The sequence below is a fragment of the Protomyctophum bolini genome (genome assembly GCF_963924005.1).
Source record: "Protomyctophum bolini genome assembly, chromosome: 2".
In the NCBI taxonomy this organism is placed as follows: Eukaryota; Metazoa; Chordata; class Actinopteri; order Myctophiformes; family Myctophidae; genus Protomyctophum; species Protomyctophum bolini.
This window is the reverse complement of record NC_137863.1, coordinates 10,210,205-10,233,722: the sequence shown is the minus strand read 5'-3', so window position 1 is coordinate 10,233,722 and position 23,518 is coordinate 10,210,205. Positions and strand designations below refer to the sequence as shown.

Here is a 23,518-nt window from a genome sequence, read left to right as displayed (position 1 = left end):
ACACAGACACACACACACACACACACACACACACACACACACATTTCATAATAATGTTATAATAATAATGATCCATCACATGGATCATTATGAAATGCAATAATGATCACTTATTCAGATACAAAAATCTCTATAGTAAAACATTTACTACTCAAAAATATAATAAATTAAAGGTTTGTTTACTTTATTATCCCAGCAACTTAAACTGTAATTGACACAACAGCAATTGACAGGCCACAGACAGGAATATAAAACATATTACCAAATTTAAGAAATTACACAGAAATAACCCCTTTCCTGAACAAATTCTGCTCTTAACAAAATACAAAACCTTTATTTCAACATAAACGCTTTGTCCATGCGAACATTCTAACTATATTTATAAACCAAGCTGTAGAACGACAGCAACTCTGTAATCTAACAACACACCCATCAGCCCATCTTCAAAATTACAGGCTACTGGTAGAACATGGAAGACTTGAGCATGATAAAATATAGGCTCACCAGATGTATAATTCAAATCAAGGCGTTGGCTGTGGTTCCTATTGAAACATTGATTAAAGTTGTCATGGGCAGGGATAACCTCCTTTCTCAGCTCTGTTCAAGTCCTTCTTCGCACTGACTAAACGGTTTAGTAAAGCAATAGTTTAATGGTCAGAGTTTCAGATTGACTGAAATAGAAATCACAAGTTTCCACTGTACCAATAATCCAATAGGTACTTTGGGGACGTATCAAGACAGTGCAATGTATTCAATGCATTATAAAAGAGAACCATTCGTGATGACTGACACAGATTTCATATGTACGTAGTTTGGTGTCTGTCAATGCCCAAATGAAGTGAAAAGATCACAAAGCAAGTATCCTATATTTGCAAATAGTTTTAAGCAGAAACGATAGTGAAGAAATGAGAAACTACACTCCCCAGTAAAAGTTAGTTGTGTAAGTACCGGTATGCCATTTTGGATGACTTTCTATTTGGGGCACATGCACAGAATGCCTCATTTTACCTTTTAAGACCATTATCCATCCAGGGTACATTTAGGAATCTAGAGAGAAAACCAACCACTAGCCTTGACATCACCAATATAAATTAAAACTTTGCCTCAAAACATATTCCATGAAAGAAATGTTGGCACAAGCCAAATCATTTCATGTATATGGCCAATGCTGTGAATTTGCTAAATGTGATTTCGCATGATGTAAATAGTCTTTCTCAGGTATTATTCTTAAATTACAAAATGTGTTTCTGCATATAGGAGAGTGCTGCTGTTGTCTTGGCTAGGTCACAGGCCTATGTTCTCATTTAATATGCAATTCCGTGTATACCTGTATGCATATAAGAATATTAACCATTTGAGAAAGTTTGTAGGCAGAAGAAAATATGCCTCACCAGGAGCTGGTAGTGGAACGACGTCACAGTAAGGGAGATTTATGGATTACCTCAAGGTTGCTCTTTGTTATTGAAATTATTACCCAACGTACATTTTGTTCACAACTTCATCTGGGTCTTCAGATGATCAATTTGTGGGTGACCAGGTCTGAAATGATTGTTTCCAAACTTTTAACCCACTTAGACCTAAAGCTGATTCTAAAAACGCCTTTTCAATCCTAATTCCAGGTTTGGGGGGGGAGTTGCTAATAAAGTATATAGCAACTACTAATCTGACACTGATGCTGTCCCAAGATTGAAAGGTAAAAAGACAGAGGTTACAACAGCTCTAAATTGTGTTTTAATGAATCAATGGCTGACATTCATATTTTTCTTTTTTAATATAGCCCATAAGGTATGCAATGTCATACTAGGCTTGTATTTTACATTAAGTATCCTACATTTTGCACAAAGCTTTACAACCTCATGTACATCATGATAGTGCTTTCTTTTCTATTTAAATTGTATTTGTGGAGGCATTATTACAGCCAGGGTTAGAAATTTTCATTTGAAACAAAATCATTGAATTTAGTGAGGGAATCAATATTAGAAGGAATTGGAAAGCAAATCAAAATAACTTACAAAAAACTAGGCACACTTCTCAAAACAGACAAAAGTAACCAAAGTCCAATTTTGCACTTTTAGCTAAACTAGCTAAACAGAGATAAGTAATGGGGTTGTTTAATGGACGCCCCCCCGAAGCTCAGTCTTGATGTAGTCTTGAATAAATTGGATGCAGATTCTGATAATACGTAAACGGAAGAAACATCCACACTTTTTTTTAATGTTAATTAATGTTTAAGATCCGCAGCAGCAGAAAAAGACCAAAGCACCAAAAAGACGCATATCGGCACACAAGACTTCCTTTGCGTTGCTAGTTGCATACGAGCAAAAGTGACATATAGCTCATGGACAATTCAAATCAAACAGCTGTGTCTCATTATTAAATGACATCTATAACCAAAAAAAATACAATCTCTGTATTATCTCTCAATACATTAGAATAAGTGTCATATGTTACATATGTAAGGAACACTGAGGAAGGCCTATGTGCGTTTGTTTGTTTGTTTGGTTGACTGCTGCTGCGGATCTTCAACATTATTTAAAAGAAACTCAGACCCGTCTGAACTGAGTGGTACTGTAGTACTGTTTGTGTTAGGCTGCGCAACAGTGACACTTGGTAGTCAACAAACGCTATTTCTGTGCTCGGACGGACAGACGGACACAGTCAGGGACACTCATAGCTGTCTATAGGAGTGGCTAGCACCACTCAAAAAGAGTGCAGATATTTCTTACTTTTAAAGTAAATTACCCCTTTAAGCCAACATAACAGAACGTAAAAATACACAGAGAGTATAACTGAAAATGGTATCATAAGTGCTTCTGGAAAGCCTTTGGTGAGTCACTAAATGATTAAATCATATTATTTCAGTGCAGAGGTAAATGTGTACATGTAATCCAGTTTGTGCATCCCCATCAAAATCAGACCCCATTGCGGTCAAAGGGCTTTATGATGGTCCAACTCTGCTGAGGTTAACAGTTTGATTACCCACATAATGCTTTGCAGTTTACACAGCTCTCCACATTCTTCTTAACCAGAAAGTCACATGTTGAAGCCCGCTCAAAAACTATTAGCCCCTTTTGGGATAGTTGGTCCGACAAGGGCAGGCCCTGGCACACCCTGTACTTCTCCAAGTCCAGTAGGAGATTCACCACCTCGGTTGGAGTGTTCATGCGTGATTGGTGGTCATTATAGAGAGGGTGTGTGAGCAGCAGTGGTTGCTTCTGGACAGTGACCTGATAGCAAAAGCCTGGGTCAATCAGCACCATGGTGTCAGTCATGTTGGACTGTTTGGCACACTGGATGAGCTGCAGTTGAGGCCCCTCTGTCAAGACGATGTGCCAAAGATGGGGCAGGGCGCTAATGCGCAATGCCTGCAGAAGCTCTAGGAGCTGGTCGTCCATGTTTGGTCCGTTATCTTCAGCCATGCTGTAGATCTGAGTGATCTGCGATGATTCAAACGCGAGAAAGGTACACACCCAGAAATCCATTAGCTTCGCTTAACCAGTGAACTGATGAAAAAACTCTCAAATGGGATAATCTGGTATAGCACCAATGTACTTACCTGGGGTACCATGGGTCCCTCCAATTCTATAGAATGATTTTCTGCAACTCTGTCAGTGTTCGATCGATCTGCATCCCACCTGCTTAACTGGTCCTAGGATATTAAAGGTAAACTCACATGTTATGTACTCAGCTATAATATATTTAATTAATTACCTTTCCCCCCAACCTTTTAATGAATCAATGCCTGAAATTCCTATTTGTCTATTTAATATAGCCCGTAACTATTGTTTGCCGCCATTTACATTTTAAGTGTTAAACACTTCTGTAGTGGAGCATGTGGCAAGTTGTTGACAGGGCCCCTGGATACAACACATGGCTCCTGTTGTGACAATAGTCATTGCAGGCACCAGAACCGTGTGCCAAGTTTAAAGGTGCAATGGCAGACTCCCAGACAATGTCTGTGGCAAGTTTGGTGAAAATTGGTGGCCCCTGGTGTTGACTATTGTTATGGCAGATGACTGAACAGTGTTCGTGCCAGGTTTGGTGTGGATTGGCGCAACATTGCGCTTTGCAAGTTCAGATGTTCTGTTTGTGACATCCACCCATTAAGCAATTTTAGTAGATTACAAACTTTACTCCCATGTTCAGACGAGCATGCTCACAAGATCTTAACATACCTTTTGGGGGATGGCATTGTTGCTGATTTTCGAGACGCTGTTGTGGAGACCATTGCTCTGTCTGCTATCCAAATGATTCACCTTATGAACAATAAAATACATTTTTAATTCAGATTTTCTATATTGTGATAGATGTATGAGAAATATGTATGTGGGTGTTTGGCACAGTGGTGGAGGCTTGAGATGAGCATTTCAAAACAAACCTGCATACTTGATTGGTGGTCAATGTAGTTCAGTTCTGAGTACTTGCCATCACTGGTATTTTCATAGCTCCAACTCATCTACAACAAGAGCATGTGGAAACTATAATGAAGCCAATTAAGTAGTTTATGTTTGTTCAATCTACAGCAAGGCAATATTGGGGGAAAAAGGGGGGGGGGGGGGGGATCAAGTCAATAACAATCTTAAGAGCATAACTTTTTCTCATTACTCACTGTTGGATGGTTACCATCTTCATCCTCATTGTCAGTCCAGTCCAGACCACTTATTCGCCCTTTTTTTGTCTTTGGGTTCATCTTGCGACTGTATGTGTACTGAGGTTTAGGCCTACCCATCATCATTAAACGCTCTTCATGCTGGCTGAAGCCGGGCAACAAGTGTCTCTGTCAAACATGAAAATCTGTATGAGTGTATCTGAAGGGTCATCAGGTTTTCCATTTTCTTTTTTAACCACTTAAAACTTTACTTTGTTTACCAGTCTATACTAGGCCCACTCCTTCCTCCAAAAATATCACCAAAAATAGCTGATCTACAAACTTGTAGAGCCAGAATCAATCACATCACAAATCTATGCCATCTTCAAATGTACAACTGAATTAGCACCGGGACTTGTACAACACCTACCATTGCCTGTCTCTGACATTGACGCAGACGACACTTCTGCCTCTTCTTATTGCTGCCTCCAAACTTGGGCTTGTCTATACAGAAGTCGCAAGTGCCACAGTCTTTCCTGCACAGGCAAGCCTTGCAAGTTCCACAGGCACGCCGCTTCCGTTTCTTATGCCACTGAAACATAGAGACAATTCATCCCCAAATTAGGTGCTATACACACAAACAAAGTGAAGTCATGATATATGCCTAATGCTCGACCTCTTTTTCGATGGCAGCTTCATCTTTGTAGTTTGGACATTGCAATTAACTCTCAGTTGGGAGAGGGAGACAAATTATGGCTTGCAATTTCATTGACCTGAAATATCCACACTTTGGTCTGTGAGCAGTGTACTATTAGAGAACTCATTTTAGGGAGCCTGATGGAGGGGAAAGCAACTGTTTGGAATAACGTGTTCCTTCCACGCGCTACGTCCAACCAAGGAAACTCCCCCCCCGTCAGGTGTAAAGGAGCAACTTGGACACTCATGCATGAAGTCCGTTGCTCTCCCCAGGTTGGCGGAGGGTGTGTAGAGCCCAGGATCACATTATATAATTGACACAGGGGTGAAAAATGGGTTACAAAATCGTGGGATAATTCTTTTTTTTTAAAGAACTAATTTTAGCTTAATGTCGCCACCCAACCCTTTTTCTCCTGGCACTGGAAAAACTCCTAAGGTCTCACATTATCATCGTCATCAGTTGAATCGTCATCATCATCAAAATCCTCAAAAGGGTTCACTGAGAAATCCTCTGTATCGCTGTTTTGATAGCTTGATTGCTGTGGGGATAAACATTGATGAGTGGGGTGAGTATAAAAATATAAAAACCACGTCTTTTAATTTAATTAAAGGTAGTTGTTCTCTTTAAAACAAAACACTTACCTGTGGTGCTACACTTTCATTCTGTGAAATAAATCATACATTAATAAATAATGTTATTCGGGTGTAAATGTTTACAAAAGGTAGTCACTAATAACTATAATATAATTTGCATTGCAATCAGCCACAGACACACAGCATATAATATATTTATAGGAATTCTACTTTTATGTTGACATCTTACTTTCTTGGGGGGGAAAAAGTGCATGTTTTTCGCACAATTGTGGATAGTTTTTCATTGCTGAATATTTAAATTAGGGATATCAAAGCATTAGTATACCGTATTCTTGCTGCTTAATTTAAACTTGTATGATGGTGTCGCTTGTTGCCAAGAGCTGATCAACAAGCTAACTGCTACTGTATATGCTCTTGTTGGCAAGCGACACTGTTGTACAATGAAAACTTGGATCCAATTACTCTGCTCATTGGAAAATTATAAATGAAATAAGATATATATATAGTTTAAAGGATGACATCAATTTAATTACCTGATACATACTGTACTTGTATGTCTCTGGAACATCAATGTGAGGACTCTGCTGTGTTCCCATCCCAGGGCTCTATTTTACCATAAAGTATACACAGGTTAATGTTAGAGAATGCAAGTAACGACAAATAACTGATGTTCCTCTTTCAGCCTACCTTGCGAATGGGACATATGCATTTACGTTTCCTACAAATGCGTTTTCGGGCTTCTGGACTCTCAATTCCATGCTTGCAGTTGGCACACTGCCCACAATTAATTGCGTTACGACAAGCCACACACTGGCCACAAGGAATCCACTAAAGGAGACAAAACATGATCCCTGTGATTTAAATGTGATTAAAGGAAATGTATCATTTTAAGTTAACATCTCATTAATATAGATAACATATCCTAATAGTGACCAACTGTGTCTGTGCACTGGGATATTGCCATCCTAGATATCATCACATTCTGAACTTGTTGTAAATAATGTTATGCATATCCTTAGCTGAAGGTATGCATAGATACCTGGATATATAAATGCACCATTTACATATACTTGTTAAATGGTACTTCTCTTGGGTGGTCTAATTATAGAGGGATTAGATGAATACTACCACCATTCATGACAAATTACAACTTTAGTTTTTTTTCAACCAAGGTTCATGTTTTAGGTTGTCGCCAAGTTATTTGACACACAGTATGGCAGCCCCCCAGTAGGCCTCCTTCACATTCAGTAGATCTTGCGATCTTCTGTGGCCAGATGTAATTTCTTGGGGTCTATAGTAAATAATTAAATAATAAATTACCATAATATTTTGTAAAATAATACATATTTAGCCCCATGTCAAAAACAGCTAAAATCCCTAAAACGAAAGAAAGCAGCAAAAGAAAAAGAGCCTTGGTTGAAAAAAACTAAAGTTGTCCTTTAAGGTGCTGCTGTTAAGTGATTTCTTGGTTAAAACAAAAGGATTGTTTAAAAAAATGTAAGCTCTGTATCCTGATAGTAATCATTGCTATAGAATGTTTGTTCAGTAACAGGTTCAGTAGCAGGACAGACACAGCCACGGTATTGATACACAGACTTACACTGCTTGCCATGCTGTGGTACTAGATGAAGCTACTGCATAGCTACCAAGGACATTGTTGCAAGGGAGAGCAGATGTTATCTTCTGTATGGACAGTGGATGACTGATATATCCTGTATGCATTCATAACCTCTGTGTACAAGTGTGCAGCCGCAGTAGGCCGGGTGTGACCGCTTAAATTGGCCATCCCTCATCACACCTGCAGTCCGCACATGGACATAAATAGGAGAGGTAGAGGACTCATTGGCCACTGGGCCTCACAATAACTGCATGAGTGAGTGACACCCACAATACTAGAGGGAGCGACAACGGTCTGGTACTACCCAAATATAGAACAAACATAGGAAAATTCTCATTCTACTACTCTGCCACCAATCACTGGCTTCTTTCTAAACAGGCTTCATCTATCAGGAGACCACAAGGGGAGGACGGAGGTAAATGCAATGCCAATTTTCCAATAGAAAGGATGTGTCATTCAATACAGTTTTATACTATGTTGATTGATGAAATGAACATAGGACCACAATGAATGGAAACAAGTGTCCAGGACTTTTTTGTGTTATCCTTTCAGAATCAATGCTGGCAGTATGTCTGACTGTACCTCGTGCCATTTACATTTCTGTCTAATGAAGTGTACAATCAATGAACAATGATGCATCTACAAAAATAAATGTTCAGGTGGGTCACCAGTTTTATGCACCCGTTTCAGTTTAAAATGTAGTGTTCCCGTTCCAGTTGTCTGCCTATTCTTTTTTTTTCCCATCACTCCCAATTTTACTTGTTTCTCCTGTATGTTTATCTCTTCTGATTGGATCAAATTGATGTCATGAACTTTCAATTTACTAAAGAGATGGAAATGTGGAGATCCCCGTTACTGAAAAAATGGTTTATAGCAATAATTGATATACTATCAGAAATTAATACAGAGCTATTTTAGCCACTGGCATGGCTAAAATAGCTGTCATGAGTGCCAATTATTGATTTTAACATCACAAAACCTAATGAGAGCATTACCTTTCTGAAACGAATTACGGGGTGTTCCCTCGTTTTCGAGCCTGTTTGAATCATTAAAAAAAAGAAAGGAAGGTTAGTCTAAGGAGCTAGTGTCTTTACACATATCTGTTCACTTCCACTTCATACTCCATACTGCATACACTGCAGTCCAAAAGTCTAAAGGTATGTTACCATCGAAAGATAAAATATTTGTTAAATATTTAGAATTACACATTTATGTGTAAGTACTACTGCTCACAAAGCCAAAGTGCCGTTTTTTGACACCGACTTATTTGTGCATCCCAGAAGTCAAATAAGCCTCCGTAATTTTTGGAGATGAACAATCACCTCATGAACAGATATACAATTAGCGTAATAACATTTATATGCCGATATCTCATTTGACTGACCGGTTGGAACACTTTTAAACCCATTTTTCAGTTGACTTTTTGTTCGTAGTTACTTCACTTTGGCTTTGTAGGGCAATATACACTTATTGACATACCCCAACACCTGGGACACCAAGGCTTCTTTCGCTGTTTATCATACGACGTCCCTACAAACGATATGCCACACTGGGAGCAGATGCTGCAGAGAAAAGACAATATGTGAGAGAAATGCATCCACGTGTGGCAGGATCACAAATCAACTTGGGCAAGCCCAACCATATGCCCATACCCAACAACATGCCAAAATTCATGGCAGGCATCGTGGACACCATCTTGAAAATGATTCCTTTCCAGTAGTGATTTTTCCGAACTTTTTAGTATGTCATTTAAAATAACCAATAGTAACAGACTCCATTGACAAGTCTCTTCTATCTTTTGGGGTTTCAACCATATACTTGACACATCCTATATTGGATTCATTGCAAGCAGACCATTAAGGCGCAAGCCCAACTAGTTTGCAATGGTTTTTGAAAACCTTATACCCATAACAAACACCATGCCAAAAATCTAAAACTAGTCACCAAGTGCACAGACCTTGTGATTTTTGAAAAGTTCTGTCCAAGCTATGAAGGCTTGCAAGTGAAAGTACTGAACAACTGTGTCATTAATATCATATGACCACCTTACTGTCACTTTGAGAATTGCAACCAGCAGCGACCAATCTGAATTTCATGGACTGCTATTTCCCAGTGGCAACTCTTGCAAACTGCCATTGTGGATAATGGTTGCAAGTAGTTGCATGTTGCAAGGAGTTGCATGGTGAATCATTAGTGTGGTTTGGGCTAAAAAAAAGGAGAGTTAACTCACAGAACAGTGTCCTCTGGGTCAACTAGCCCATTGACCCATTGGAGTGGTTTTGATGAAAAGGCATTGGGAAGTTTAATTCGATCGTCCTTCACATCATCCTCATCTTTGACTCTGGTGTGGCCCAAGAGGTAGGGACTCATCTGGGCTAATTTGGCACCTGGGTTGAGTCTGTGGAGGGAGTCGGGAGTCTCTGCCCCTTCTCCTCTGTCCAACCAGCTGGATTCTGAGGAAGAGTGGTCTTGAACCTCTCGCTTCCTCTGAATAAAGAGAAATCATGGAAAATCATATATTAAACAAATGCTTTCATTTAAATACAGTTTACAGTTAAATTAATATTTTGGCGAGTGACTGTACCCTCACTCTCTTCGGCTTCAGTGGCACTTCACCAATGTCGAGGAACCTTCCCGTTTTGAACTCAAATTGTGTCAAATCAATACGGCCTTCACACAATGTCATCAATTCCACACGGCTTCTCAGTCGCTCACCATTTGGACTGTATGGAGAGAAAAAAATATTAAGACTGAATCTGGCATATTGCAATCAAGAAAAATAAACATCTCATGAATACTGATTGTAGAGCACAAAACTAATTGTGATATCATCAATAGTTGAATTGCAGAAGAGTGTACTCTAACACTTTCAGATAACAGCCGACCTTTAACGTTGTGGCAGTTATTAGCCTACATTTAATAGCTTCAAGCTATCCTTAAAAACAACATGGATTTCATATAACTTTAAAAACATTTCAACACATTGGAAACGAGACTGCGTCACACGGCTCATTGTTGATTATCCCTTACTACATCAACTGGGCACTGAGACAATAGACAGCATTTACCTGAGGTAATAAACGTCCTTGTGGCCAATACTAGTACCCGAGCGACGAGTCACTTCTCTGCGTTTCCAGCCTTCTCCAAGCGCCGGGCAGTCATCCCATCCCTCATCGGGTAGGGTTCTCCTACCCCGGGACTGGTTTATCCTAATCATTTTGGAAGTAACATATTCATAGTAAATAAAAAGGCACAAGCATGCTAGTCATACTCCTCTTCTCTGCCAAAGTCTCCACATCTTTGAAAACCATACCCAATGTTTATGTTAATGTTTTTTTTTTTTTTGGCTTTAAGAAACAGAATGGGGGCCCAGGCGGTGGCGTAACCGTCTGGGCACCCGACTGGTAATCCAGTCGCAGTGTGCCGCGGGTTCGACTCCCGAGGCCGACACGGCCTTTACTGCATGTCTTCCCCCATCTCTATCCCGTTTCCTGTCAGCCTACTGTCTGTCCCTTCAAACAAACCAATAAAAGGCGTAAGCCGCAAAGAAAATATCTTAAAAAAACAAAAAAAAAAACATAATGGTGTGTTGTTTTTTGGGCCATGACAGAATTATCTGCTGGAGTTAAGTCATCACAGAATCCAACCATGATTGCCAATTAGCCTCGAGTAAGAACCAGGCTACCTGAGGCACTTGAATTAAGGACATTTGATTATTATTAATTATTTTATGCTAGTAGCAGAACAATAATTTGCCTTATTGTACATCCAACAGCTGGTCTCATTGGCCTGAATGTGTCAAGATCAGATGAAAAGCAACCTCAACAATGAAAATGAAAGTCAAGTGTTTATGATAGCAGGTGTTTCACTTCAATATGACAATCAGCAAAAACTAAACACCACATTTACCCAGATAACAATACAACAAACAGGGAAAAAAAACATTAACATCCAATGAACGAAACTGAAATCATACACATTCTCTATGTTGTACCAGTGCTACATATCCATAGAACAGTAAAAGAAAGACTACACATAAGTGAACAATTCTTTACCTTAATCTCCTCTTTGCACTCGCACCACTCTTTTCACTTTCTCCAGCGAGACTGTCTTCTTCTGGATCCTTCTTTCTGCTATAGTGGTGGTCAAAAAAGTGGTGGTCCAAAATCTGTGGATCATCGTCATCTTCAACGGGCTCTAACCAGTCAACAGGCGGCTCGTCAACAGGAGGCTCGCCAGCAGCTGCATTAGCCCCCAGCTTAGTCTCTTCTGGGCATAATTCCATAGGAGATGGCAGAACTGCCGGGACAGTTCCTTCAAGACTGTCCAATGGCGCAGAGGGCTCCGGAGGCAATACCCCTTCCGAGATATTTTCCGATTCACTCATTTGTTTCTCTCTGCTTTGCTCTGTGTTGTTGTCCTCGGGTCCTCCTCCAGAGAACGGATTCACAGTCTGTGCTTCATCCATTTTCCCACTTGTGCCTAGTCAAAGGTCCCAACCTCTTTTCATAAAACAAGTATTCTTCTATGATCAGGTTTACGTGCCATTGAAAGAGGGACTAATTTACACTGTGCAATGCAAAGGTGTGCAGACAATAATGTACATACAGCTGATGGTGGCAGGCAGCCTCGAATTTTGTATAAATTAGCTACCAAGAGAGCTGCGGTTGATCAATTTCCCATGGCAGTACCTGAAACGAAAAGGACAATGTTTAGAAGGATAAAGATGATGTCAAAGCTGGGTCAAAGTAAACTTGACCTGTCACCTATGTCAAGACAGTTCTGTAAAGGAAAAGGGATGACCTGTCACCTACAGTATGTCAAGACAGTTCTGTAAAGGTAAAGGGATGACCTGTCACCTATGTCAAGACAGTTCTGTAAAGGAAAAGGGACGACCTGTCACCTATGTCAAGACAGTTCTGTAAAGATAAAAACCTTTACATTTAAAAACGTGGATGAAATCCTACTGTATAACACAAAGGTGTTGCTGAAAAATGTATTCGAAAATAGCCGAATGTCTATGTTGTTATAGTGCCATATTGCACGAGCAACATCAATAAATCAAGCCTGTTAATTGGGGCCATATATATCCTGATTTGATATTCCCTGGAGGGATTTTCTAACAATACATCGTTCCAGATGTATGGTATCAATATATTATTGTACAATACAATCATAACAACACGTTAACGTCCCTTTGCATGATAACATTAAGGCTGTTACCATAACATTCATCACGTTGTTATAAGTAGCTAATGTTAGCCAGCTAACATGTTATGCTTCACCGGTTAACTGCTGTTGATCACATGCTATCTTCCTCATACCACGGTCTGCATCATATGGATTCGTAGTAACGTCCGTAGCGTTTCACATGGTACAGATTGTGTATTATTATAACAGCAGCGTTAACGGCACGTCGAACCCCACGGCGAGCATAGCATAGCATCAGCTAGCATTAGCATGGAATAGCCAGCCAGCTAACGTTACTTCGAGTTTGTTGTAATCGTTTACATAAGATGAGAGCATCATCATAAAACAGTCATTTACCTTTTAAATGACATCTGAATTGCTGGCTATACCTCTTTCACTACAACATCCCCGCCAACATATGTACCACCTGACTTTAAATAAACCGACTTGTTCTTTATTGAACACACATTAAAGAACAGAACACTATACATAAAACATACAACACATTACAAATACCATCAAAACAAAGTAATCATAGAAAAATAAACAAACCACTAAAAGACGGGGATCCATATCCTTATGAAAAGACACAGCCAGAATAAATAAACAAGAATTCAGGCACAGACAAAAACAAAACAAGACAAAAACCCAAATGGGAACAATTTGGGGGCTACGACTTGAAAAACAAGGGCCATAAATAAATAAAAACAACAAACATTCTATTCCTATAAATCGTTCTATTATTATGTTTTGATGTTTTTAATAGACTAAATTGGTGCGTGTGTGGTGAGAAAGATAATAAATGTTGTAAACCAAAAGGAGTACTTATTTATCCACTTGTTACAATGAATGATATTTAGCCATACAAATTATCATATTAATCATATGCCAGTGCGAAATATTTTGTTTTAAATGATCTAATATGAAAATATACAGTAACATTTATTAATTTACCTTCATGTGATATCAATGTTTAACCCGGGGCTCGAGGGACGTCTCCAGAGAATGAAGAGGCGGAAATATGAGTCGCCCTCTGGCGGAACCTGGCCTATACTGCCACCTGCTGAAACGGAGTGTGTGTAGTTTTGGACCTAAATAGTCTACTCTAGGTCGACCTAGAGTCTAGACTAGACTATTCAGGTCCAAAATGAGCTACCGGTAGTTTGCCTGGAACCTATAGTCCTATAGGATTCAAATAGATTCCACCCCCACCAATAAATTATCCTATTTTTCCTGTAGGATCTTCCAAAATCTTGGAAATATTATCCTATTAGGATTTATCCAAAATGTTATAGGGTATACATTTCAAAATGTATGGTGAAAAAATAAAATGTATTTAGAATTCAATTGAAATATCAGATGAATGAAAATTTGCTTCACCATCATTCAAACTATTTAATAAAAAACTGAACAAAGTTGTGTTGTGTGCATATCACCAAAATCAGTAGGGAGTTAATTGTTTTGCTTTAAGGCATACTTAATGAACTTGTGGGGGTGCACACACATTTTAACAAATAATGTACGTAAAAATTATTACTCCTTATACAACAATAAGACCTGTTGATCATGTTTTAGGGTGGAAATAAATCATGGCACTCAATCTTTAACTGTTTTTACAGCTATTTTACTTACGCTATATCCAAAACTCAATAGTTCCCACACATACCACCTGCCAATCACTTGGGATCCTGTTTGATCCTAGTACCACGGTCTCCAGTTGGCTATTGACTTACTGGATTCATCCAAAGGCCTCCTGTGGTGCAGATTTTGCTTCACACCTGCTCAAAGAGCTCATTCAGAGCATATTTTACTGCTATTACAGATGCATTATGGATTTTCCCTCATTCCGAATTTTTGTAATATCTCAAGCAGTCCATATGGTGTGCAAATATTTAGACCTTTAAAGTCCAATGGTGCTCAGTAGTTTAAAATCCAATATGTGAAAACAATACAGAATTTCAAGTCCAAGTTTGATGCAACAGCTAGGCCTACTAATTACTTTTATGTATCCATGATAGTAGAAACATACCTTATTTTTCCACACAGGAAGTATCTGGAGAAACCCAAAGTCTGCAGTTTGTTTAGTATTTATTATGGGCAATCATAAGAAAAAAGTATTTCTTACTCAATCATTCATAATCTACCGCAAGTGAGAAAAATATATCCATTTAGCATTCAGTACAGCACAGAGTAATCCAAAATAATTCATTTACCAAAGTGTATTTAAAATGGTGTAAAGGGGTAAAATCTATGGTTAAATCTCTTATTGCTCAAAGTCTCACACATTATATACAATATTATATTATGCACAGCATGGGTAACGGATGCAGGCTATCTGTCCTTGCTGCATCGGAGATCAGTCGTCACGGGGTCATGCTGAATAGTTTGATGCAACATGAGAGCGAGCAGACCAGCCCTGTTGGTCATAGCCGTCCTGACGTTACGTTCTTGCTCAAAGAGCTCGTCCAGTTTGTACCACTGTGAGAGAGACATGAAAGGGTAGATCAGTTGTGTCTATTCATGAAGACTTAAGAAAGTAAACAAAATAAAATTTAGATAAGCACAAAAATAACACAGACGCACGAACAGGGGTGACAATTTGACTTCCACCCTGCCATTCTGGCCTGGCGGAGATAATTCACCCTTTGTCTGCCTTCTGATTGGTCCCTGACTGACTGATTTTTGGAAAAAACTAAAAACAAACATGATATGCGCAGTCACCATGCTGCACCTGTGATGTTCCTTTTTACTGACACCAAGTTTAAAATAAGAATTGAATTCACAAAATATCAATACGAAGCAACTGAAAAACTCTGTTATTTCAATGGTAGTGGATAGAGGGAGAGAGAGGACTTTTGTCCAATCACGAAACGGCAACCAATGGGTGCGAAGAGGGGCACAACCAGGGACGGGACTTGACAAAGGGTGCTAACTCTCTCATAGATATGGTGGTTTTGACTTACCACCCTAACTCTTTCCAGGTCCACCTCAGCTCTCCTCAGCTTCTCCCAGTTGTAATGCTTGTTGCATCTTCGTTTGGGGATCTTGCAGTAGTCTCCTGTCAGCTCAAAAACATTCCGGACCAGAGGACAGCCACACACCTCATCTACTGGGATCTAACCACCAAATGAAAACGGTAAAATGTACTTCATTTAAAACAGTCGCAGCAGATGACATTTTGCACAGATTTAACAGAATCATAGGTCTTATAATTTTGCTCTGCTTATTAAACCCTACAGACCTTGGGGTCTCTGGAATGCTCTGGACACAAAACCTGGAGCCTTTTGCAATACGTCTTGCTCTGGGGGTTGTACACGTCACAGAAGAGTCTGGTTGCTCTGGATACAAAAACAACATAGTCAACATCTTAGTGACACACACAAACACATGCACACATACACATACACACGCGCACACACAGAGTATCTTACCCTTCAATCTTTGTTGGATACATGGAACCAAAAGAGGTCTGACTCTCATACTGTTGATGAAAAACAACAGAGTCTTTATGAATGTAAGAATATTGAATAAGATACAAGCTTGCATTTGTGAGTGAACGGAAAAAGAGAGCGAAAAGACGTGTATCCTTGATTCCTTAGCATAATTAGTGTTAATACATTTTACGAGATACTGTACATATCTGCCACCTGCCCGCACCGGGACAGACACAACAAATGAATCAGTACTACGAGATTAAATTAGATGCAAATGACAGTTTTTGCACAAGAGGTTGCTTTTTCGAAGGTAACTAGAGTACAAATGGAACCAAATGGACCCATAAGGCCAATACATAGTACACTTTTATGTGGCAAAAATAAAATCACTTGGCTGGGTCGTCGACCCGATCATACTAATGTGGCTCGCACTCACGGCTCAATAGAATGGGAAGAAGGCACACAAATAAATATTTTTCTCATTGTGTATTATTGCACTGGCCTCTGTTAGTATGTCAATTATTTCTGTACATAATTCAAATTCAAAACATAGATTACCTTGGCATAACACCGCTCCATATGTCTCAGTGCCACCTTTGGGTTGATGGGATGACTACAAGACACACAGAAAATGGACAGGTCTGTGTCCTCACTATCCCCGTCATTCGCCTACAAATCAACACAAAAGTAAAGTAATGATGTGAAAAGGCTGCATTCATTAAAGCACATACTGTTCAGAGTGACTGTTCTAGTGATAATGTCTTTTTGGAGGATAACCTGAAAATTACTTCAATCATGGGCTTGAGTGTTGCAAATAAAGGTTTATGATATTCACATGCTTTATGCTTTGTTCAACAAGAACTAAAATGGGTTAAGAATACTTGATGAGTTATTAACAGGTGTAATTTATATCATTGGAAAAAAGGTCAACTTCTCAACTCACTCCAACAAGCTACATCTCACCTCCTCATCCTGTTGCACCACCTGCTGCTTGGCTTTGGCGATGATGCCCTCCAGCTCATGAAAGCGTCGCTCCATCTCAGTGAGGCGTAGGCGAGCGTTCTGCTGATCTCGACGGATTCGCTCCAGCTGCTTCTTACCGTGCTCCTCGGCAATGCAGGGGCTCTGCTGCCACTGTTGGATACGCTGAGGGAGTATCTCATAGATCCGACTGAAGGAAAACATACAGTACACACAAAGGGCTGTCACAATCATGAAATGTTACTTGATGTCATACAATTATGATGAATGATTTGATTGTGTTTTTCCCCCATTTCTGTTTGGCTTTTAAGTCTGTGTAAACAGAGGCATAATCTACCAAATGTGTAAGAGAGTGAGCGACAGACAGAGATTTCCAGCCCATTCTTACTTGGCAGCTAACTTCATGCCACAGTCTTCAGAGCAGTATTTAGAGTTGGGACGTGCTACCACCACACAGCTGGGCCCCAGGCACTGGCGTAGCCCACCAGTATCACGTCCCTCCACCTTGTCACTGTGCCTAACTTTGTCCTTGTGTTTTTGCTTCTGTTTGTGGCGTCGTGACTCCTTCTGATGGACGAGTAAAGAAAATTGCCTTCCATTTTTCTATACACATTTTTCTGGTGCAAACGAATTAATTTCCACATGTGAAAATAAAATGTCTTACCTTCTTGTCAAACTTCTTTTCTCGTCTTTTGACATGCTTCACCTTCACGGCTTTCTTACGCATGACAGGACTGAAAGGAGGCTCATCGTCCTCATCGCTGAGCCAGGGCTGCATGAAAAGATTTCAGTCAGGACAACTCGTACAAGTAAAATAGTTTATTAAAGGTGTTGTTCAGAAACAAAAAGGGGTATTCCCGTCTCTCTAGCTCTTTAGTAAACAGAAAATAAATGTTCAGGTCAGGAAGATGACCAAAACAAATAAATGAGCAGACTAAATTGAAACTGGAACACAAGCTTATACTCTACAGCAGGGGTAACCAACCAGGGGTTCGCGAGCTACCAGTAGCTCGCGGGAACCTTTCAAGTCGATCCCGAAGTGTCAGACTGACAGGCAGCCAGACATCACAGCAGAATGTCGTTCGCAAAAAAGAGCAGATCTACAAGCTAACAACGTGTAGAGGCTCGATGCATTTTAGCTTGAAGATCTGTTCCCCTTGCTTCCACCGCACCGCCCTCGGCCCGCCCCCTTTTAGCACTCTGTGCTCATGTGCTGTGTCCTGTGTGTCTGTTGTTCCCTCGCAGCCGCAGGCAGCACAGCGTCAGAGTGAACGCAGCATGATGGCGTCCCCGACACGTTGAATACTAAACCTATTTGTAAAGTTTGAACGCCAACTTTTAACCAAACGTGGGAGAAACACTGTGCACGGCTGCACGCACAAATAAAGAGTGCACTCGCGCACGCACATGACGGATTATTATCGATCAAAACAATCCTTAGCGTCGCTTAAAAGCATGTGTTGCACAGCATGAATATCACTATGACAAAGTGTCAAAATGTTTAGTGCCGCTGTCAAAACATGACACAGTGAGAGTTGAAGATTCTAACTATTGGAACAAGAAAGCCACAGTTATGAAGGAAGTGGGTCCTAGACAGGGCTTGACGCTTAGCTCATGGATGCATGGATGATAGACAGACTATCCGTTTTTATCCTGCTGTTCTATCATGGGATATTCGATGCAGGGCAAGATGCTCGATTGTGAATTAAATTGTAACATTCTCCTTGGCTTTGACTACTTCAGACAGAACATCTGACACACAGCTACAGTAGACTATTAATTTACTAAGCTGGTAACTTACTCGGCTGCCTACCGTTGCTCGTTAAGCAGGTCACACAATGGATATGGACCACTGATATTTATCCAGCCAGGTCGGTGATTACTTATCATTCATGCTGTGCAACACATGCTTTTGTAAGCGACGCCAAGGATTGTTTTGATCGATAATAATCAGTCATGTGCGTGCGCGAGTGCACTCTTTATTTGTGCGTGCAGGCGTGCAGTGTTTCTCCCACGTTTGGTTAAAAGTTGGCGTTCGAACTTTACAAATAAGTTTAGTATTCAACGTGTCGGGGACGCTATCATGAACTCGTATGACTGACTCACATATTAATGACACCCTCAGACTGACAATCACTAAATATGAACCAGATTTCAAAACGCTTGCAGATAAAGTGCAGTCACAGCTCACAGCAGTCTCATTAAAGGTGGGCTGACCCTGAGAGTATGTCACCATATCTGTGCAAATATATATGGTCATGTTATGCCTATGTCATTTGAACATCTGCCAATGTGAATATTCATTGAAATGAGAAACAAAATATTGTGCTGTAAAAGCAATTCATGTCCTTTGCATTTTGTTTTATTTAAAAAAAACTCAAAGAAGTTTATTTGTATTTCTGTCCTAATATTTTTTATTTCTAATACATTTGTCTTAATATTATTTGATATTGGTAATATAACTTACTATAAGTATTTATTCTAATTTAAGCTTTAGTCTTTGTGTGGATGTGTGCACATGCATTGAGCCTGTCAGAAATAGCAAAAAAACAAGTGTTTTTTCTAACACGTTTAGTGGTAGATCTTGGCTTACAATTGGGAATAAAATGGGCTCTTGGGCTTGAAAAGGTTAGTTACCACTGCTCTACAGAATGACCTGGAAAATAAGAGGGTCTTCTATGATTTGTTTTGCTTTATTGCAGTGGTTCTCAAAGTGGGGTACATGGACCATCAGTGTTCCTTGGGTGTGTTCCAAATGTACCTGGACAGGTCTGTAACTCTGAGAGTTATGGGGATCCTTGAAAATACACTGCTTTATTGCTTCTCCTACCGTATTGTCATCATATTCCCCTGCCTTATACTGCTGGTAGAGCTCAGCCTCACTGTCGTAGTCGTCCGAATAGTGCCGACGTCTATGGTAATTGTCCCGCCTCTCTTGCAAAGCATTCTCCTCGTCTTTCACACGCAGCATTTTCTGAACCAAAATCAAGAAGCAACAGGTCACACACCTTTAAAGGGAACTGCAGAAATCAATAAATTTGTACTCTACAGGTTAAACACGTAACTCTTAATTCCAAAAGGGTTGGAATTGGCTATGTCAAATGTATAGTGGAAAAAATGTCCCCATCTTTAAAGCCTCAAATTATTCTACATAAAGGAAGAAATAGAGATGATGTCTTCGTGTCAGGAAGAACCTTACCCTGGCTCGAACCTCACACTGTCTGAACCGACACTTCTGTCTAATTTTGTTTGGGCCACCAAACTTCTTCATGTCCTTGCAAAAGTCACAACTGGTACAGTCTTCAGTCCTTCTGCAGGGCTCACATTCCCCACACATGCGGACAGAGCGCTTTACCTCAAGAGAAAAAAGGAATTTAGTCACAAAGTTATATCAACCATGAAATTTGCAGAAAAGCTGCAATTACATTTAAAAGGGGTAAATTCAATATCTATTAGAAAGATCTATCAATCTAATATCTATGTAAAGTTTTTACATTGCATGAAACTATTCATATGAGTTAAATAGTTGAAGCAGTTGGCAGGTTCAATTTATTGAAAATACACTTACTTTTGATCCGCGTCGCCTCTCGCCCTTATATTCAGGAGTACTTGGATTGCTGTATTTTTCATATCTATCCGAATCAGGGTCCTTGTCACGGGTTTTCTTTGAGCGATACTTTATCTCCAGTGAAGAGTTCTTACCTATGTTAATGGGAAAACAAGTAATTATTTGAATGATGAAAATGTTCAAAGCATAACATTCAGAAATATCATTTTGAGATATGTAGTCACCTCTACATCGCATGCAGTACCACTCCCTGATCGCCTTGGCCATTTTCTCAGTGACGTTGATGCAGTGCCCGTGGAACCATTCGTTGCAATTATCACAGCCACTTTCAACAAGAGATACAAATGTGTGAGTATCACAGCATCTGCACAAAATGTATAATTATGACAACAAAATCAGTAGTATATACTTACATCATGAAGCAGTTGATATCTGGTTTCCGGCAGATACAATAAAGTGGTGCATTTTCCCCCTCTATGCTGCTGCCCTCAGGCCCGGGCATAGGGTCCATGTCAGACATTTCACTGTCCTGAAAAGCACAAAGTATGCATCAAATAAACATAATTTTGTTCAGTGGGCTCTAGTCTAAACACAATATATTAGCATATTGAATGGCTCAAATCCAAGCAAGTGAACATATTATGATGTTGATACTAAGTTCTTCACATCACTGCACGGGTTGACTTATTTTGGTAGGTCAACTCAACTCAGAAGTTACACCTATCATGGAATGGATTCCCTAGCCCCTTTCTGGAGTCTCTGGGCCTAATTGTTTACCTTTTTAGTATTTTACAACAAAAAGAGAAATAAGGTCCCAAAGGGGACACGATAATTTACACAAAACCACTCTTTTGGTGAATCTACAATGGGCTGAATCTAGAGTTGCAAATTGCGGCTAATATACACTATACAGCGTTATAGTGTATATTATTTTCCTACTAATATATTAGTATCGGACGGGTCGATTAAGAGTTTAACCACACTATGGTGTTGGTGTGTGTGGAGCAAAATAAATAGTAAAAATCGATAGTGACTTGTTACTATTATCTATTAGTATCTGTCATTTAGCTCCGTTACAGTTGAAGCTACAGTTGAAGGCCTGCCCTGCAGCTGGTTGTTACTTTGTTTACACACCGCGTTAGCTGCTAAAGTTAGCTTACACGTCATGCAATATTATCATTAGCTAAAGACCTAACAAACAGTTACTGTACATTTTCTTACCAGAAGTATAGCTAACGACGTGAGCTTTTCATGAATGGTGTTGCATTATTATTATTATTATTATTATTATTTTGACATAACTCCTGTCATTAAAACCTGTACCATGGCTAATTTAGCGTTAGCCCCATTGGTTTAGCATTTCAAACGGTAACGTTGTGTGGCGAAGGAATGCTTTTGTTTATTACCATTTTGAGATCGACTTGGTCCTTGGAACAAATAGCAAATAAATATCCTAATGAATTAATGGCCGAGTCAGCCAGTCAATAAATATCTATGCTTTTTGTCAGATGCCGGGTGGGTAAGGTAAGCTTAGAGGGTCTCTGTTTCTCGGTAAACACCACCGGATGAACAAAAATCAGGAACAAGTTATCTTTTGCACTATTGGCCAGTATTCTTCTTCATTGACTGTTATGCCAGTTGACTTCCTATGTCGACTAATTACCGCCATCTACTGGATTATATGTTTTACTGTGATTTGTTTTCATATATATATATATATATATATATATATATATATATATATATATATATATATATATATATATATATTAACCTCAAACACCTTAAAACTTTAGTCAAAAATACTTTCATCCATAGTCCATTATTGGGACTGCAACAGCTTAAATATAGTCAAGTGGCCAAACATATCAGTACCTTCACTCTGCTTGACACTTCATCACTGGTGAGAAAACTTCCTGATTTATACTCAAACATTGACAAATCATGGCCCTCCAGGATTGATGCCAATTCTATACGACTCCTCAATCTGTCACCATTTGGACTGTAAGAAGAGAAAAACAATTAGAATGGCAATGGCATATTTCTATGTTCTGTTATGCATTTGATTGTGATTATTGTCAAATTTTAAATATGAAGGAAGTGTACAATCACACACACACACACACACACACACACACACACACACACACACACACACAAGTAAGATCAAGTGGCCACTGAGACATTAGTTATTTTTACCTGAGGTAATACACATCCTTCTGCCCAACACTAGAACCTGAGCGTCGAACAACTTCTTTGCGTTTCCAGCCCTCCCCGAGCGCAGAGCACTCTTCCCATCCCTCAGCAGAATGCATTATCGTTTATCGTACAGTGGTGCTGATCGATCAGGGACAATATTCATAATGGAAGAAAAAGGACGACGCATGAATTAAAAATATAACAATTATTTAAGGAGCATGCAAACCGAAGAAAAAGAGTATATGCAGGCCAATACCTTCAACAAGTCCAAGGCTCCAAGCTATTGCAATCTAATTAAAACATACATATTTCCACATTCTTCTTTTTTCTTTCTTTTTTTTACCTTTTTCTTTTCAATCACCAAATGAAAAACGTTAAAATAGTTTGTTAGGAACTTTTCAGTCAGTTATCTTTTCTTCTGGATGAAACCGAATAAAGGCAATGCATCTTATATTAAAAGACAAAACTGATGTTATTGAAGTTTCATTGTATTTGTTGAATTACACCATGCAAACGAAAGATGGAAGATGTAAATAATCCGTTTTCACCATTAGGAACTGTTTTCTCTCTAGTCTCCGCCGCTTAAATTCAGATGTCCGGCAGCAGACTTCAAAATAAGACGAGTAGATAATAATGTAATAACATTGTTA

At 39.4% G+C, this 23,518-nt stretch overlaps 1 protein-coding gene across 1 annotated transcript; it reads right to left on the bottom strand.

The window, feature by feature from the left end:
- Positions 1–158: 158 nt before the first annotated feature.
- Positions 159–22,999, bottom strand: LOC308326652 (uncharacterized protein). The gene is made up of 33 exons (XM_080779625.1): positions 22,869–22,999; positions 22,545–22,671; positions 21,083–21,198; positions 20,894–20,994; positions 20,670–20,803; positions 20,301–20,456; positions 19,932–20,075; positions 17,766–17,873; positions 17,490–17,668; positions 17,084–17,291; positions 16,679–16,789; positions 16,118–16,167; positions 15,928–16,024; positions 15,650–15,802; positions 15,019–15,164; positions 13,134–13,169; positions 12,150–12,187; positions 11,552–11,978; positions 10,565–10,705; positions 10,081–10,219; positions 9,727–9,983; positions 8,976–9,058; positions 8,492–8,532; positions 6,566–6,706; positions 6,412–6,483; positions 5,927–5,947; positions 5,728–5,823; positions 5,019–5,180; positions 4,610–4,777; positions 4,379–4,456; positions 4,176–4,256; positions 3,557–3,649; positions 159–3,437 (listed from the first exon to the last, which is right to left on the bottom strand). The coding sequence occupies exons 1-33, from the start codon at positions 22,982–22,984 to the stop codon at positions 2,976–2,978; spliced, it is 4,482 nt and encodes a 1,493-aa protein (XP_080635751.1). The 5' UTR covers positions 22,985–22,999; the 3' UTR covers positions 159–2,975.
- Between the last annotated feature and the right edge of the window lie 519 nt (positions 23,000–23,518).

What these genes read in the sequence shown, in the direction of transcription:
- LOC308326652 (XM_080779625.1), bottom strand. Translation starts at nt 22,984, where the DNA reads ATGCATTCTGCTGAGGGATGGGAAGAGTGCTCTGCGCTCGGGGAGGGC. An exon ending in AAAAGAAGTTTGACAAGAAG is followed by an intron (nt 17,669 to 17,765) that starts GTAAGACATTTT and finishes CTCGTCCATCAG; the next exon opens with AAGGAGTCACGACGCCACAA. An exon ending in GTGTGTTCAATAAAGAACAA is followed by an intron (nt 12,188 to 13,133) that starts GTCGGTTTATTT and finishes TTTTCGTTTCAG; the next exon opens with GTACTGCCATGGGAAATTGA.